The sequence below is a fragment of the Dermacentor variabilis genome, chromosome 6 (genome assembly GCF_050947875.1).
Source record: "Dermacentor variabilis isolate Ectoservices chromosome 6, ASM5094787v1, whole genome shotgun sequence".
Lineage (NCBI taxonomy): Eukaryota > Metazoa > Arthropoda > Arachnida > Ixodida > Ixodidae > Dermacentor > Dermacentor variabilis.
The window spans coordinates 172102277-172117553 of record NC_134573.1 but is presented as its reverse complement, the minus strand read 5'-3'; the positions used below and the strand labels follow the sequence as shown (position 1 = coordinate 172117553).

At 46.0% G+C, this 15277-nt stretch overlaps 1 protein-coding gene across 1 annotated transcript in view; it reads left to right on the top strand.

Moving 5' to 3' along the window:
• Positions 1-15277, top strand: part of LOC142585789 (cubilin-like) — a 270644-nt gene that overhangs the window by 241145 nt on the left and 14222 nt on the right. The window contains exon 7 of the mRNA XM_075696798.1: positions 12053-12094. Within this exon, the coding sequence (XP_075552913.1) occupies positions 12053-12094 (42 nt within the window). The remainder of the gene's footprint in view (positions 1-12052; positions 12095-15277) is intronic.

Genomic DNA, 15277 nt, shown 5'->3' with positions numbered 1-15277 from the left:
CCCGGAGACAGTGCAAAGAAGCGGAAAGCGCACGGTGCGCTGCTTCTCCAATAAACAACACGTGATGTCATGAGGTGACGTCATCACCTGACGAAGACGTTATCCCGTGACGTCACGTTTGACGTGAAGGCGTCATCATATTACCTCATCAGGCGATATCGTCACGCGACGAGGCCGTTATTCTCGTACATGCCGATTGAAATCCTAAGCTACCGTGCCTGCAGCTTGTGTATGAGTCGTGCTTTACTGCATGATCTTCTGACGCAATTTACTTTGCAAAATTGAATTAATTCAACAAGGTCTTGCGCTTGGCGGAGGGCCTAGAAGAATGAACATGTGTGAAGCACTTCCGCACACGTGCGTGCGTGCATGACGTACGTCACTTGTGGTGGTGGTGCTTGTCTAACGTCGCCTAACGTCGGTCTAACGGTGATTGTTCGACGTCGGCGAGAGCTTGGCTGTACGTCCACTTTCACAGGGTGGAATGGAGGTAGGTGTTTTTTTTTCCTTATTTAGCACAATTTGGTTGGTTATCGGCGTAGAAGAAATAAACAGAAGCGGATTTTTGTCTCACAGGAACCGCAAAGCGTTGAGAAACACCTCGATGAAGTTTCGTCGTGGCTTCGAGGCAACCGCTCTTTATTGTGTCTCTGGTACACGCGCATATCTTCTTACTTTGATGATAAGTCATCGTAACTGATTTCTGTCCTTTTCCATAGCATAGATGTGCAGAGTGGCAGGATAGAACGTATTCCTTCTGCTCGAACTCTCTAGCTTCCAGCTAAGGATGTTAGATAAATCGGATACCGAACGCATCAAGATTGAGAGCCTGAGATGGCAGGCCACGTGACGCTTTGTTGTGCACAAGCCACTCTATGTTATTTTTTTATCTTTTTTATTTTCTGTATTTTTTTTCCTTGTTTCTTGTAATCTAGATCTGCTTGCATTTCTCTATGGAGTTTTACGACAATCGGCTCTTCGGGTAAACCGTTTTTCCGTGTTCTAACGAAATCAAGGAACTAAAGCCTTGGCCACCGGGCTTTTTCGGCTATCACCAGGCAATGCTAGTGCAAGGCTGACCTTGTAACCATTCTTATTTTTCTTCGTATTCCTTCCTATTTCTTTCTTGCACAGTTTTGGGTCGATCTTACAGAAGGCGCGGCAATGTTGCGCGTACCGCCAGGCACAGCACCGAACTCAGAAGCCTCGCCAAGGGGACGCGCTCGGCCACCACAATATCTTTCCGTGTTGCCGTATTAGACAACAAGGCGGTGTGCTAGATTTCTCCACTCATGTTTTACAGCGGTGCGCGCAGGCGACAAAGAAAACCTTCAGCGTCAATATAAACATCGCCTCTGCAAATTGCGTCGGCAAAACGCAATTCGGATGCACAGTATGCACCCGCTGTGTCATTGAAAGCACAAGCCTCGCCTTGCAAGCCTTGCAGGACCACGTTGATATGGTTATGCAATGTACGCACACCGGTCGGTCGGGGCCCTTCGCGTACGAAAAGCTGTCAAATGGGCCTGCTCCCCTGTAAAATAATTTGCACCGTTAAGCGTGAAAAAGGGTGCATATCCGTTCTTAACTCGTACCCTCGCACCTGAAAATGGGTGTGCACCTGTCTGCAACACATCCTTACATTCTGTCTGGGTATGAGGGTGTGAGTTTTCCTTCGTTCACCTTCGTACACCCTTCGTTCACTTTTCAGTTCCTATGAGCTGACGTAATACCTAGCGCGCACAACGCCACAACGCACGGCTTTGGTATGAATAATGAGAGCAGGCTGAAAATAGCTGATTTAGGGCTGCCGATATGACAGACTAACTTGTCTTAGTTATCCGTACCGTCCGCGGAGAGTTTGCGAACTCTGCGGTCTTCTGACGGCACATTTCTCTCATTGTTTTCTTTCTGTTCTTCATTTAAGTAATCGCGTCGGGGTGTGGAGGCCTATAGTGAAAAAAGGAAGAAAGAAAAAAGTGGTACAACTAATCATATCTAAGCTATGCTTAGCTCTTAAATTTTTCCACTCGTACATCTCCTGGCTAACAAGGAAGATACGAAATAAATAAAGAAAATGTGTGTGTGTGTGTGTGTGTGTGTGTGTGTGTGTGTGTGTGTGTGTGTGTGTGTGTGTGTGTGTGTGTGTGTGTGTGTGTGTGTGTGTGTGTGTGTGTGTGTGTGTGTGTGTGTGTGTGTGTGTGTGTGTGTGTGTGTGTGTGTGTGTGTGTGTGTGTGTGTGTGTGTGTGTGTGTGTGTGTTACACACGCATATCTTCTTATTTTGATGATAAGTCATCATAGCTGATTTCTCTCCTTTTCCTTACCTGTGCGTGTTTGGGGGGGGGGGGGTTGACGTAGAGAAGAGAGTTTATCTTTTCTATTTATAGCCACAGAATTGGCGCGTTACAACCAGGCTTTGCTGCATTGCCAAAAAGAAAATTAAGAACATTCACAAATTTGACAGTGAGCTCTCATCTCGCGCCTTGTAGATCACAAACAGTTGTGACCCATTCCGTTTGGGGATATTAGTGACGTCACTGTCCCACTGCACTAGGTGTCTCTGTAGTGCCATTACAAAGCAAATTCGCTGCAGCATCCCTCGCTTCCTACTTCAATATTAAATATATTCCGGCTAAAACCATAGTAGATGGATGACGACGTCAGCGATAGCTTTCTTCTCTTAGCCTGCTGTCTGTCTTCATGTCATCCTGTAATTTCCGGAAAACTCTTGCGCGCAATTTGATTAGCCAAGACTCCTTCGCTATAAAATCGGTCGCAACGTTAAAGAAAAAAATTCGATTCAGTAGGCGCACCTAGCCCTGAACGATAACTGGATAACAATGAAAAAATTCGTACATAACACTAAGCGCGCGTGATATCTGCTGAGTCAAACGATGCGCACGCCGTTGAGGTGCGAGCCTCACGTGACCTTGGTGATCACACGTCGCGCGCGGCTAATGTCATCTACGCCGCCGCCCAATCAGGTGGCCCTCTGTTTCCTAGTGCACCTCTATTTACTGGCTTAACGCACCACATCGCACTAACAAAGGAGTTAAGTTTATTCAATGTCAGAACGATGTTAGGGCCGCAGACAAAGTCTGCCCGAAGGCTTGGCGAAGTGTCTTCCTGAAACTCTTTAAAATTAATATATTGTAACCTTAGCGATCTGTTGCTCTGAGTAAGTATGTCATCTTCGCTGAAATAAACTTAGAATATTCAAACCTCAACGCATTAAAGATAGAAGCCGCAACATCCCCATAAATTGTCTTTCTCGGTGCCCATCAAGGGTTACTTGGGGCACATACCGTGAAGCGAGACCACTACTCGCCAGAGCAAAGGGAAAAAAAATTTTTTTAGTCCTCATCGTCATGAACAAGCAGCAAGAATTACTTCGGATAAAGAACTATCGTTAGACAAGCTTAACGAATTCGAATAGATCGCGTTGCCAATAAATCAACTCAACGCCAACAAACTTCATGCTCCTCGCAACCGTCACAGTCCGCTGGCCGATCAACCTTGGACCAGGCGGGGCGTCCGCCTCATGCTTACTGCCATGGCTCGTAGCAACTTCCCGCCTGCTTTGTTCCGGCGGCGGCTTATGAAACCATGCTCGCTCGCTCTTGCTTCAACGTGCGCACGTCATGCGACCAGTCAGTCGATGCGGTCTCGTCATCCGGTGGTGGCTGCCGATCCAATATTCGTATCGGCAATCGGTGGCTTGTCGGCAGTCCTGACAGTGTTATTTGCTTATCCAGCAAATTCATTGACTCGACGTTACTTGCGAGAGAGAGAGAGAGAGAGAGAGAGAGAGAGAGAGAGAGAGAGAGAGAGAGAGAAATAACGTTTGTTTGCACCCATCAAAAATTACGGGTGCAGATATCATTATTTGAACAAAAAAAAAACACATACGTAAAGCCAGAGCTCGTCGATCGGTGCTCCTTTCATACGACAGAGCATCTGGAAAGATCTGTCATTCTGGACACTTGTATTCCAAAAAGAAAAAAAAAATAATTTCTTACGCTGGAAGTGTTTACTAAGAGCAAGTGCCAACCAAACGTGATATTGGGCATGTTATTATCGAACTCAGGCGTCCAATGGGCGAACAGCTCTTACGAACGAGAAGTCGTTGGCGCTCGCATTCGAGAATGCACTACAGAGTTCGCGACTGGCGTACAACTTGATAACGCCGGGTCCATCTCGCTTTTGTGCTAAGACCAGCGCTCGCAGTGCTTGCGCTGCAAGCAATTCGTCCCTCGCTGAGTGATAACTTGATGACATTAACGCTTACGCGAAAGCAACCGCCAGTAAAATAAACTTGAGTAGCTTACCCGTAACGATATGGAGTTACGTGACATGAAGTAAATAACAAGCCAACGAAGATTCGACTGCATATTCTGCACTTATATTTCGTTTTAATAGTTCGTTATGACGTTTCGGTTGGTGAACATCCCCTCTGCATTCTAACGCCAGAGTGCAAACAATGCGAGTTCAAAAGCCTCCTTGGGCGTGTTCGTGTGCGCGTAAAGGTAGTTGTGCTGTCGGGCTTTTACGTCGGCGCTTTCGTGCGTGAGAACGGAAAGCCTGAGCTACAAACGTACCTCTCCCCAAATTGCTAACCTTTTACTGTTTTCTTATTGTTGTTTTATTTTTATTTTTTGCCTCGCCTTGTATTCAAGACACGGCGTTGCACTCCATCGTTCAGGCCGTGGCAAAGCGAGATGCTGAGCTGGGCTACTTCTGGTACGCGATGCAAAGCGAAACAGCGTTTGCTTCTGCAGGCATGTATCGTCTGCTAACTACACTCTTCGAGTGTTATTTAGCATCACTGCTTGAATTTTTATCTCGGAATCATGCGGATCGACCGAGGCGCCTCGTTCTAATTAAAAGCGCCAAAATCCATACTTGACTCACTTCTAAATTCTGGCGGAGAACCCTCCTCTTGCTGTTTCCTAGAAATCTAAATTCCTACACAGAACACACGAACGTGAACGAAACAAGCGCATTCAATTCTTGTTTCTTATACGAGAGCTTCAAACGTCCGCTCGTATTATATATATATATATATATATATATATATATATATATATATATATATATATATATATATATATATATATATATATATATATATATGTGTGTGTGTGTGTGTGTGTGTGTGTGTGTGTGTGTGTGTGTGTGTGTGTGTGTGTGTGTGTGTGTGTGTGTGTGTGTGTTTGTGTGTGTGTGTGTGTGTGTGTGTGTGTGTGTGTGTGTGTGTGTGTGTGTGTGTGTGTGTGTGTGTGTGTGTGTGTGTGTGTGTGTGTGTGTGTGTGTGTGTGTAACTCCTCCTGCGTCTTGCGGCAAGTTCAAACACAACAAGAGACGCAAGCACACATTCCGTGCCCCTTCTTTCCGCGGTCTGAACACGTCATTGTAAATGAAAAGCAATTTCTTAGTGCTTTTTTTTTTCTTCCTCGAGCACTTCGAAGTCGTACGACAGCGTCAGCGGAAAGCTCGAGAACAGAAGCCACGTGGCTGGAAACGAGGAGAGAGGGAAAAATAAAACGAATGGGAATGAAATCCAGGCCATCGAAGGAATCGAAACAGAAATGCGGAAAAAGGAAAGAAAAGTGGGGATTGAAGGGAGCGCGTGAGTTTAGGGCTGAGAAATTTCCCGACAGATCCGAAACTGCGCCCTTTTTCGTTATTCCATTTGACGGTAGAGAAAGGGAAGCCCGAGTGCGTGCCCTAAATGTGATTGGCTTAATTCACTCCCGTTTCGCGGCGCTGCCTCGAAGCGTAAAAGCACCACTCAGTCCCCTCTTCGTTCCCTTTTCTCCCTATTTCGTTCCCCCTTTCTTCGTTCCCCACACGCCGGAGAAGGCGACCGGGAGTGCGCGCGGCGGAATGCTGCCTCGTCGTCATCGGCGGCAACGAGATCCATCGATTACCTGCCACGGCCGCGGTGGCACAGAAACGCCCCGACGAGCGCGCCTGCAACGCGACGACCGAAGCGGGCGCTTTTCCCGCCCAAAACGAGGCGCAACTGACAGCGATATGTGCGCGCGCGAGCTTGCATCTCGCGTGAATGCGTGCGCGTTCTGCGCTTGTTCGTGTCGGTTCGTGAGTCGTCGTGTGTATGTGCGTGGCTGTGCGAGCGCTTGCGTGCGTGCGTGTGCGCGTGCGTGCGTACTTCAATGTGGGTATCGTGCACTCGAGGATATCTGGCGTACATTCGTGTCAAGTCCCTTTTTTTTCCTGTCTCTCTCCTTTTTCTCGCCTTTTTCCTTCTTTTCACAGCCATTCATTTTTGGACAGCGCCAAAAAAATACACGGACAAGGAAGAGCACAGGACCAGCGCTGATCCTGTGCTCTTCCTTGTCCGTGTGTTTTTTCGGCGCTGTTTGAAATGAATGACCCGTTCGGGCGCTCACGCCCGAACCCTTCTATTTCACAGCCGCCAGAGGTCGTGATTTACCTCGAAAGTAAATAGGCAACCAGGAGTCACCAGAAAGAAAGTGAGAGAAACAGAGCCAGCGAATCGGACGCAAATTAAGAATGGAAACAAAGAACACCATGTATTTTTACGAGAATGGGAAGAAAGAAATTATAAGGAATAATCTGCGCGAATAATCTGTGCGATAGCAGAAAGGGCGGTGCCTTTCTGTTTGACGCTTTAACTGATTGCCTAAGGATAAAAACATGACGGAGCAAATATTCGCAACAAGATGAGATGTGTCTATGCTGCAGCAAAATATCCGGAGACCACTCAGCACACCCTAATGAAATGCCAAGGGATTCACCCATTGATACCCGGAGGTAACGTACACCTTCCAGAAGGGCTTGGATTTAAAGTCAATGGGAGTATCAGCCGGTCAGCAGTCGAGATAAGCAAGAGACTTTTAGGGTATTTGTGCAAAAAAATAGGGAAGAGATTGATGCGACCGGATCCGCTTCAACATGGTTATTTTTAAAGTTCAATTAATGACACCATAGGGGACATAATAGAGAACAGAGCACTCTGTTCTCTATGCTATTCCCTCTGCTGCCCTCGCGCTGTTAATCGAACTTTAATGCATGTTTCACCAACAAGCCCAATCTTACACCCTTCTTAAGCATAGGTAGCGGTGCAAACTAGATGGAGGAGTTTTGAGGAAAAGAAAGAAAAGATTAAGGAGACGTATCCGAAAACGCCAGATTGAAAATCATGTATAGCATACATGTGATTAACTCAAGCAGGCTGCGTGACTATTTGTCACCGCCCCCTTTTTAAAGGAGATGCTAATAAATCATCATCACCACCATCATCACTTCACGTTGGCTGTCTCGTCTATATTCTTCCACTCCCCCCTTTTATTTATTTATTTATTTATTTATTTATTTATTTATTTATTTATTTATTTATTTGCGATTTCGTTGCGCCGTGCGCGCGTGTGTGCGTGCCACGCCGTTGTATCTTAGACGTGATGCGCGTTGTCTCACTTTTTCTGGCTTTGATAGAAAGACCACAGAACACGAATGAACGCTAACCAGAAAAGAAAACCTTATCTTTGCCGGATACATTCAGGGCCGGAGAAGCTGAACGAGTTTAAGGAGAGTTGAGGGCCAAAGAACACCAGTGCAGGCACTTTCAGGAATAAAAAAGGCACCCTGAAAAAAAAGTCTGTCTTGCGCGCTCGAAAGCTTGGTTGAGGTATGCTTTTACACATTCGCCTCTGGCGCTGCCGCCAGTAATATTTCAGACAACCCCAGCTTTACGAATCTGCGTTCCTTGTACAATAGTTATCCAAGAATGTTTCTGACAACTCACGTTCTCTTCTGCTCCTTCATTTGTTGTAGTTTGGTTTAGCTAAAGGTTTTTACCGTTAGTGTTGGTCACGTTCGGTTTGCGGCGTAGTTTAATTTCTTGCGGAAATCTTACCCATAAGCAAACGATTAGATTAAAATTTAGCCAGCTCTTTTGACCTCAGCCCCGAGTTATCGATAAGGCGAGAGCATAATGTTAGAACAATGCATGTTTCAGTAATATTAGCACTTCCAAGTAACAATCTGTCAGTATTAGAAACTTTGGACGAGCCTATACTGCGAAATACACGAAACAATGAACTCAACACTCGGTTGATGAGTAAAAAAGCGAGCTTTGTATCTTTCTGACTGGAACTCTAAAGCTGGAGCTGTATGTCCGCAGGTGGCTTCAGTTACTTAAGGGTTTATAAGGTGTGAGACATTCGAATTTACAATAGTCAACACTCACAAACAACGATATATTTCTAATTGCTAAAAATGTCAGAAAGCGCAATAAGCCAGAAAAACACACTTTTAACAACCGGTTCTATTACTGTTTAAACTGTTTTAATGACAGTATTACACCGTCCTTCACGTACACTTTTCACGTAGCTCCTTTAGTCAAGCACAACTATAAAGCAACTGCTTATGACTATAAAGGACGTTGCATGCCCGCGTTTTATACAGTCTTCGGCACAGCTTTAATTTCCTTTACGCACTAAGCTGTCGTTACAAATCTCTAGGCTTCCCTCGTAACGAGACTGACTGGACAGCCTGGCTCAGTTCCGGGGACGTCGACCGACAACTTGAACTGGTGGACTGGGCGGAAAAGGCCAAGCAGGCCCAGGGCCTTACTTGTTGAGCCCAAACCCTCAGCCACGTCCCTCTTTACCCTTCCCTCTTTCAATGAAGATTATCACCACCACCATCCCTCGTAACGACACTGCACGTCAATGGACGAGCTACACATTGTGACATCCGAAAGATGCCATGGTGCTGCCCTCAGTTTTAGCGCAAGCAGTAAACATTTGTACCAAGCTCTATTGCAGTTGAGCTGTCCCGAAAGCAATGATTAATACTTGGGGGCAAGTTTTCAAAAATAGTTTTTCCGGAGAGCTTTCTTTTTTTTTTTTTTTTGAAGTGTCGAAGATGAAAAGAAGTTTCGCTATGTACATTCGGCGCCATAAAGTTTGTAGGACGTCCAGTTTCCGCGAAACACCGAATTTTCAGCCGAGATTAAACTTGCAGCCGGTAAAACAGCACCGAAATATGTTAATCGTGCAATTTCGTGCCAGCCGCACACTCGTACTGGGGAACAAATTTGAGATCCAGTTTTTGTGTTCAAACCCAGGAAATATTCGGTCTTTTTTCTTAGATACCGGGACCCGCAAACTCTAAACGCCAACGTAACGTCTTTCATATTCGCCTCTACTACAAGTCTTCGCCTCCTTTATGATTACAACCATGCCGCTTATCTACATAACCGCAAGACAGTGCTAGTGGCACTGATTGCATGTTCAGAGGGTCGTTACTCGCACTGACCTAAAATACTGCCCCGAACTGCGGTTCACTTCACGCATAGTAACAACGGTGAAGATTCTGACGCCATTATACCTTCTCCGCAATACGTTTGGAACTTGGGCAGCGTACGCTCTAACCCGCCGTGGTTGCTCAGTGGCTATGGTGTTAGGCTGCTGAGCACGAGGTCGCGGGATCGAATCCCGGCCACGGCGGCCGCATTTCGATGGGGGCGAAATGCGAAAACACCCGTGTACTTAGATTTAGGTGCACGTTAAAGAACCCCAGGTGGTCAAAATTTCCGGAGTCCCCCACTACGGCGTGCCTCATAATCAGAAAGTGGTTTTGGCACGTAAAACCCCATATATTATTATATTAGCGTACGCTCTATCGCAGTTCTCGGTTACGCTCTCGGCAGAACTTCGGAAGCGAAGAGTGGACACCTAGGGGCGTTTCGCCCGATCGATCTATCGATTTGTAATCGCGACTGAGCGAAGAAAGAAGAAAGAAGAAGCAAACGATGACAGAGGCTCTTCGGGTCATTTGCACCTTCACGGTACGGCACCACAGATGGTGATCTCGATTACTGGCTAATGCGCCTGAGGTGTAAACAGGGGGAACAAATGAAAATAAAAAGAGGCACGACAACGACTTTACTTCTTTTCACATTTTTATGTATTTTATTATTATTACTTTTTCTAGAAAGTTGTGGGCTTTGTCCGAACTATACTGATCAGGGAAAGCGATGCCCATCGCATTTATGGGCTAGTAAAACCGCCGTCGTTGACTATGCTTGAGGATACCAATCTGTCACATGACAACACCGTAAACCAACCGTGAACAACGACTAGTGAGAACTGCGCCATCACGTAATGCACAGTCGCAATTCAGAAATTGCTGGGCGGTTCTATTACTTCTGCACGACGATGTACATGCACGACACTGTCTGTCGATCCCACACGCGGCACCTTCGTCTCTGCTTCATGTGACACTTTATTCGATGCTTCAGTGCAGAGAAAGGATACCCTCGAAGCTTCGACCCTTCTGCTGACCATTCTGTGCATTCTCTGGCTGCACTCGGCATTATGGTCAAGCTATACAGCTTTACGTCATGATGACCCAGTGACATTGAGGGCAGGCAACAAAAAAAAGTCAATTTCTTCTGGCATGAATTTCTCTGGTAGGCAACGTTAATACATTTGACCAAGTTTCAGATGTCACCTGGCAAAGATTATTGCTTAGTATGCTAAACAACGCAGAACAAGTGTCAACGTAGACATGAGCAGGTTCCCAATTTCACGCTTTTCTTTTCTTCCTTCTAAATTTCGTTTATTTGATTTCACGTTTAGGACGCCGCAAGGTCGTTTAAGAAACCATCGTAAGACGTCGTCCACAAGTAGGGCTACCTAAGGCCCTCTCATCTGAGGTTTGGTATAAGGATTAACACTTAACAGATAACAAGTCTTCACAATGTTGGGATATTATTTTAGCCTTACATTCGTCACAAGTACGTGGTACATAATGTTCCTACGTCCCGCACCTTTCTATACTATAATTACTCTTTGCAGATATACTGCTTAGTAGCATAATCGATTGAGTTGTCGTTGCATCATTGAAGATTCTGTGTCGCCGTTATACGTTCGCGCTTCGCGCTCGCAAGAAAAAAGAAACAAACAAAGAAGATACTCTACATCTTGTGCGGGCAAGCTTGGCCAAATAAAGAAACACCTGCGCCATCTACTGTAACCGTGCCTCAGCACCCACGAGGTGCCGTGGAAGGAGTGGCACACACATGTCACAATGGCCCAGGACTGAGCAATCTCTGTGATAAGGTTTCTTCTCCATGAATATTTCTCACTCTCCGCTGCATTCGTAAGGCTGCTATGGTAAGACCGCGACGCATCCAAAGCACGAACGGTGGCATGACCGGTCGCTCATTTCTTATTCTACAGCTGCAATAGCGTAGGCAGAGCAGGGGCTTCAGGTTACGAACCCTGCCCCCTACCTCAGAACTCTAGGCTGTCGTGCATGCATGCACGGCTAGGCGTGCGTACGCACGCACGCACGTACGCACGCACGCACGCACGCACGCACACACACACACACACACACACATACATACATACATACATACATACATACATACATACATGTATTTATGGATGGATGGATGGATGGATGGATGGATGGATGGATGGATGAAAGGAAGGAAGGAAGGAAAGAAGGAAGGAAGGAAGGAAGGAAGGAACCCGCATCTCCTCTTAAACTCTGCTACAGTGGTCATAACCCAGAGAGAAAGAAGGGGAGTGTAAAAATTTACCTAGTTGTCTAGAAGATGTCAGTCTCAGTGAACGGGAATGACCGCATGACCCCCTTTTATCAACAAAAAGACAAAGAAATCGAGTCTTACGACGCGAAACCCCCCGCGGATAGTTCCCTTCGGGCACGCGATATCGCATTTCACGCGCCGGGAGCACCGAGATCGCGCCGCTGCCTACCAAATAGCCGCGGCCTCCTGCGCCGGGAATGGAATCCGCGCGTCATTTGCAGCCATTTGCCTAACGGGCAGCCGACGCGCTCTGGCCTCTTCTCAAGACGCGAGACACTCGCCCGCGCATGCTTCTTCTTCTGGAGAGTGGCTCGCCTGTTTAAGTGGCCGTTTCTCCAAATCTCGCCATATTTGCATTGTTCGCTGCATTCGCGTCGTCTCTCGGGGATATTGCATTAAACATGCCGTGTCGCTCTGCTTTTCCTTTTTCTTTTTTCAGATTTCATCAAGAAGAATGACGGCGAGCACATTCGGGGAACCGGTGAGTGTCCCACTTTCCTTATATATAGCGGCGATTTGCTCGTCTTACCCCGCCACCATTACGTATGCATACTCCTCATCCTTGGATCGGTGTCCTCCAGAGACCTCCTGAATAAGAAAGAAAGAAAGAAAGAAAGAAAGAAAGAAAGAAAGAAAGAAAGAAAGAAAGAAAGAAAGAAAGAAAGAAAGCTTAAATGTGCCAACCGGTAGCTCGCGCAAATGTGAAGTTTCGTGCTCTTTCTTTTCCTACGTTTATATTTCATGCTTCAGCAGTGCTCAGAATAGCGGGCTCGTAAAGGCATGTGCAGCGCCCATCTCTTAAGCCGAATGGCTCTGCGGTGAGCACGTACAGCTATACATATCACGCGCAGATTACGTCATAGGGTTTCCTGCACAAACTATTAGAGGCACGTCTGGCAAAATATCTACGAGAGCTGCGAATATGACGGTTCAGTCAACATGGCAATAATGGATAGTAGTACATGCGTTTGCCTAAAATTCGTCCACGTGTCTTCAAACAACACTGCGACTTTGCAAATCGACTACTTCGGCAAATTGCCGCCCTTTCCCTCGTTCCACACTCAGAGTAGCAACACCAGAGATGTGCGAGCGAGCCGGAGCGACTACGAAAACATCACGATGCACCACTCCCACGTAACCAACTGCTGCGTTATGACGTCATGAGATATATAGTAGATTTCACTGGAAACAAAACCAAAACTGGCTCACAGAGAAGCTATTAAAGTGAGAGAGAGGGGAACTTATTGAGGAAATTAAGTTATTTTCGACGCTATAGGGCTTCCCAATATTTTTTTTTCCAATGTTTCGAAGTCGAGGGCTTTCATTTAACCCTCCCCCCCCCCCATGAATAAGAAAGAAACGAATGAAAAGTCGGAAATAACTTGTGAGTTTAACTATTTAATCAACGTTAGCGTTGTCTATACTTGCGTTTCTTGTCAGTGAGCAGAATAGACTGCTAGCTCATACATTGCCCGGAACCATGTTTTCTTTTTTCAATTCGGCTAGGTTTAGAACCCCTCACTATCATTAATATGGCTGTACTCTTGATTTTAATGGTGTACGTGGCATGATGGAAAAGGGGAAGCCCGACTGCGAAACGCGAGCTTCGGGAAGTACCCATAAAATCTAAAAGGAAGATAATTTTTTCACTGCTGTGGGTTTCTTTTTTCTACCAACAATAACTTTTATTTTTTTCACGTGCACTTTATTTCTTGCTTTTATACTGCGCTCCAGGCATAGTTCAGGTCACAAACGGCTTGCGGGTGTTCTAGCGTGACATCGCCTTTCAGGCTTGAAAGTAGCGAGCGGAGAGGGTTAAATAGAAAAAAGTATACGCAAGATTGATGACGAATATTATTGTGGAACAAGGTAAGCCCGAAAGGACATAAAGTTTATTTAGTGTGTAACTTTAAACCACGGCTGCAAACAAAGCGTTAGGGCATTCTTTATTTTGCCCAGTGGTAAATAGCTAAGGTATCTATAGCACCGCACACGAACTTTGCTTAAGCCAGATAGATGTACAGTGCCGTGCAATATGAGCTGCAACATGGTGCAGGTGCTGAAAAGGGCCTCAAGACTGAGCTGTGGCGCCTACATACGAAAATTTGGCGTAATAAATACCAGTAATTGTAAGAGTGTAGTCCTCCAGTTATCGGTATGTCGGCGCCGCCGTACGGTCTTGGTGTCCTTTTGAACATGGGCAGCGTGTTGCAGCTCATATTGCACGCGACTGTAAGTGCAAGTATCTGGCGCATGCGTAAAATTTTGGCTCACGGTATTCTTCGAATGAACCAACAGTTGTAAGTCCATGACTCACCGTGGTGGCTTAGTGGCTACGGCGTTGCGCTGCCACGGACCTGGGCGCGGGACCGAATTCCGGCCTCGGCGACCATGTTTAAACGAGGGCGAAATGCAATGAACCTCAGGTGGTCAAAATTAATCCAGTGTATTTCCATTACGGTGTGCCTCATAATAGGATCGGTGTTTTGACACTTAAAACCCCGTAATCTAATTCGTATTTTGTGTGTGTGTGTATGTGTGTGTGTAAATCCGTCGTTTCTCCTGCCACCTTCCTCGTCTCTGTCCTCGTGTCTTCTAACTTTGTTTTCATATTTTCACAGCATAGCCAACACATTATTAGCGAATAAGGCTGGCCAACAATAAAAAATGTTAAAAAGGAAGAAGAACAAGTCATATGTGAACGATGGTCATTGTGTAGTCAGCCCTACGTCCTTCCGGTTACGTTTGTACGTGTTGTACCAAGAGGAAGGATCGTGGAGAGATACAGCAGTATACGCTATTGTTATTCTAGCTCCGCCCCTTGGATGCGTCTGCACGGGGAAGAAGGGTTGTTTATGTCGGGAGTGACCCTCCGGGCACGTAGCGCGTTTCTCTCTGCGTCGTCGTCAACGCTGGCCTGTTCTTCCAGGTCAGCGTTCTCTTATGGTTCTTTTACGAGCGTCTCGGGCCGCCGAGCCTTATCTCTTTCTCTGACACGATTATTTTCCTTTCTTTTTTGGCATAATCGAAGTTTCTTTGTAGCGTTGCACCTCGAACTGCGCAGACAGACTGGCATGCTTTCATATTCGGTACTTACGAGGACACTGCGCTAAACAGAAAACACTGCTTCAAATTGCTGGTGCTTGTCCCGCTCCTTGTTTTCGCCCTCTCTTTTCCTCTCTCTAGTTTCTCAGAAAGTGCGAACACGAGAGAGAAAGAAAAGAAGATGGGGCGGTTAAGGGGCAGGTCTTTGAAAACTGCAAATGTCAGCCTTGCTATATGCAGGGCTTGCTGTACCTCGGATGGATGAGATTGAAACGATTTAAAAAGGAAACAAGAAACAAAAATATTCAACGGTAAAATAATGTGAAGATAGGGTATTGTAACGGACATAAGGTGTTCATAAGGTATTCTAGCGAAATCCATCTCATGCGTTTTCTGAGTACATGATGATGATGGTGATGTCCTTGATGATTCCGTTTCGTTTCTTGGATTTAGTTGCTTTCTGACGCTTCGTCAGCATCGCTTTTGAGGAAAAAAAATGAAAAAAATTTAACTGAAGTGTGCATCAAGTATTTCCTAGTCCTGCAAAGACAGAACTTGAGGACTACAAAGACGAAAACAAACACGAAAAATGGCACAGACTCACAAAATCGGTGTTATC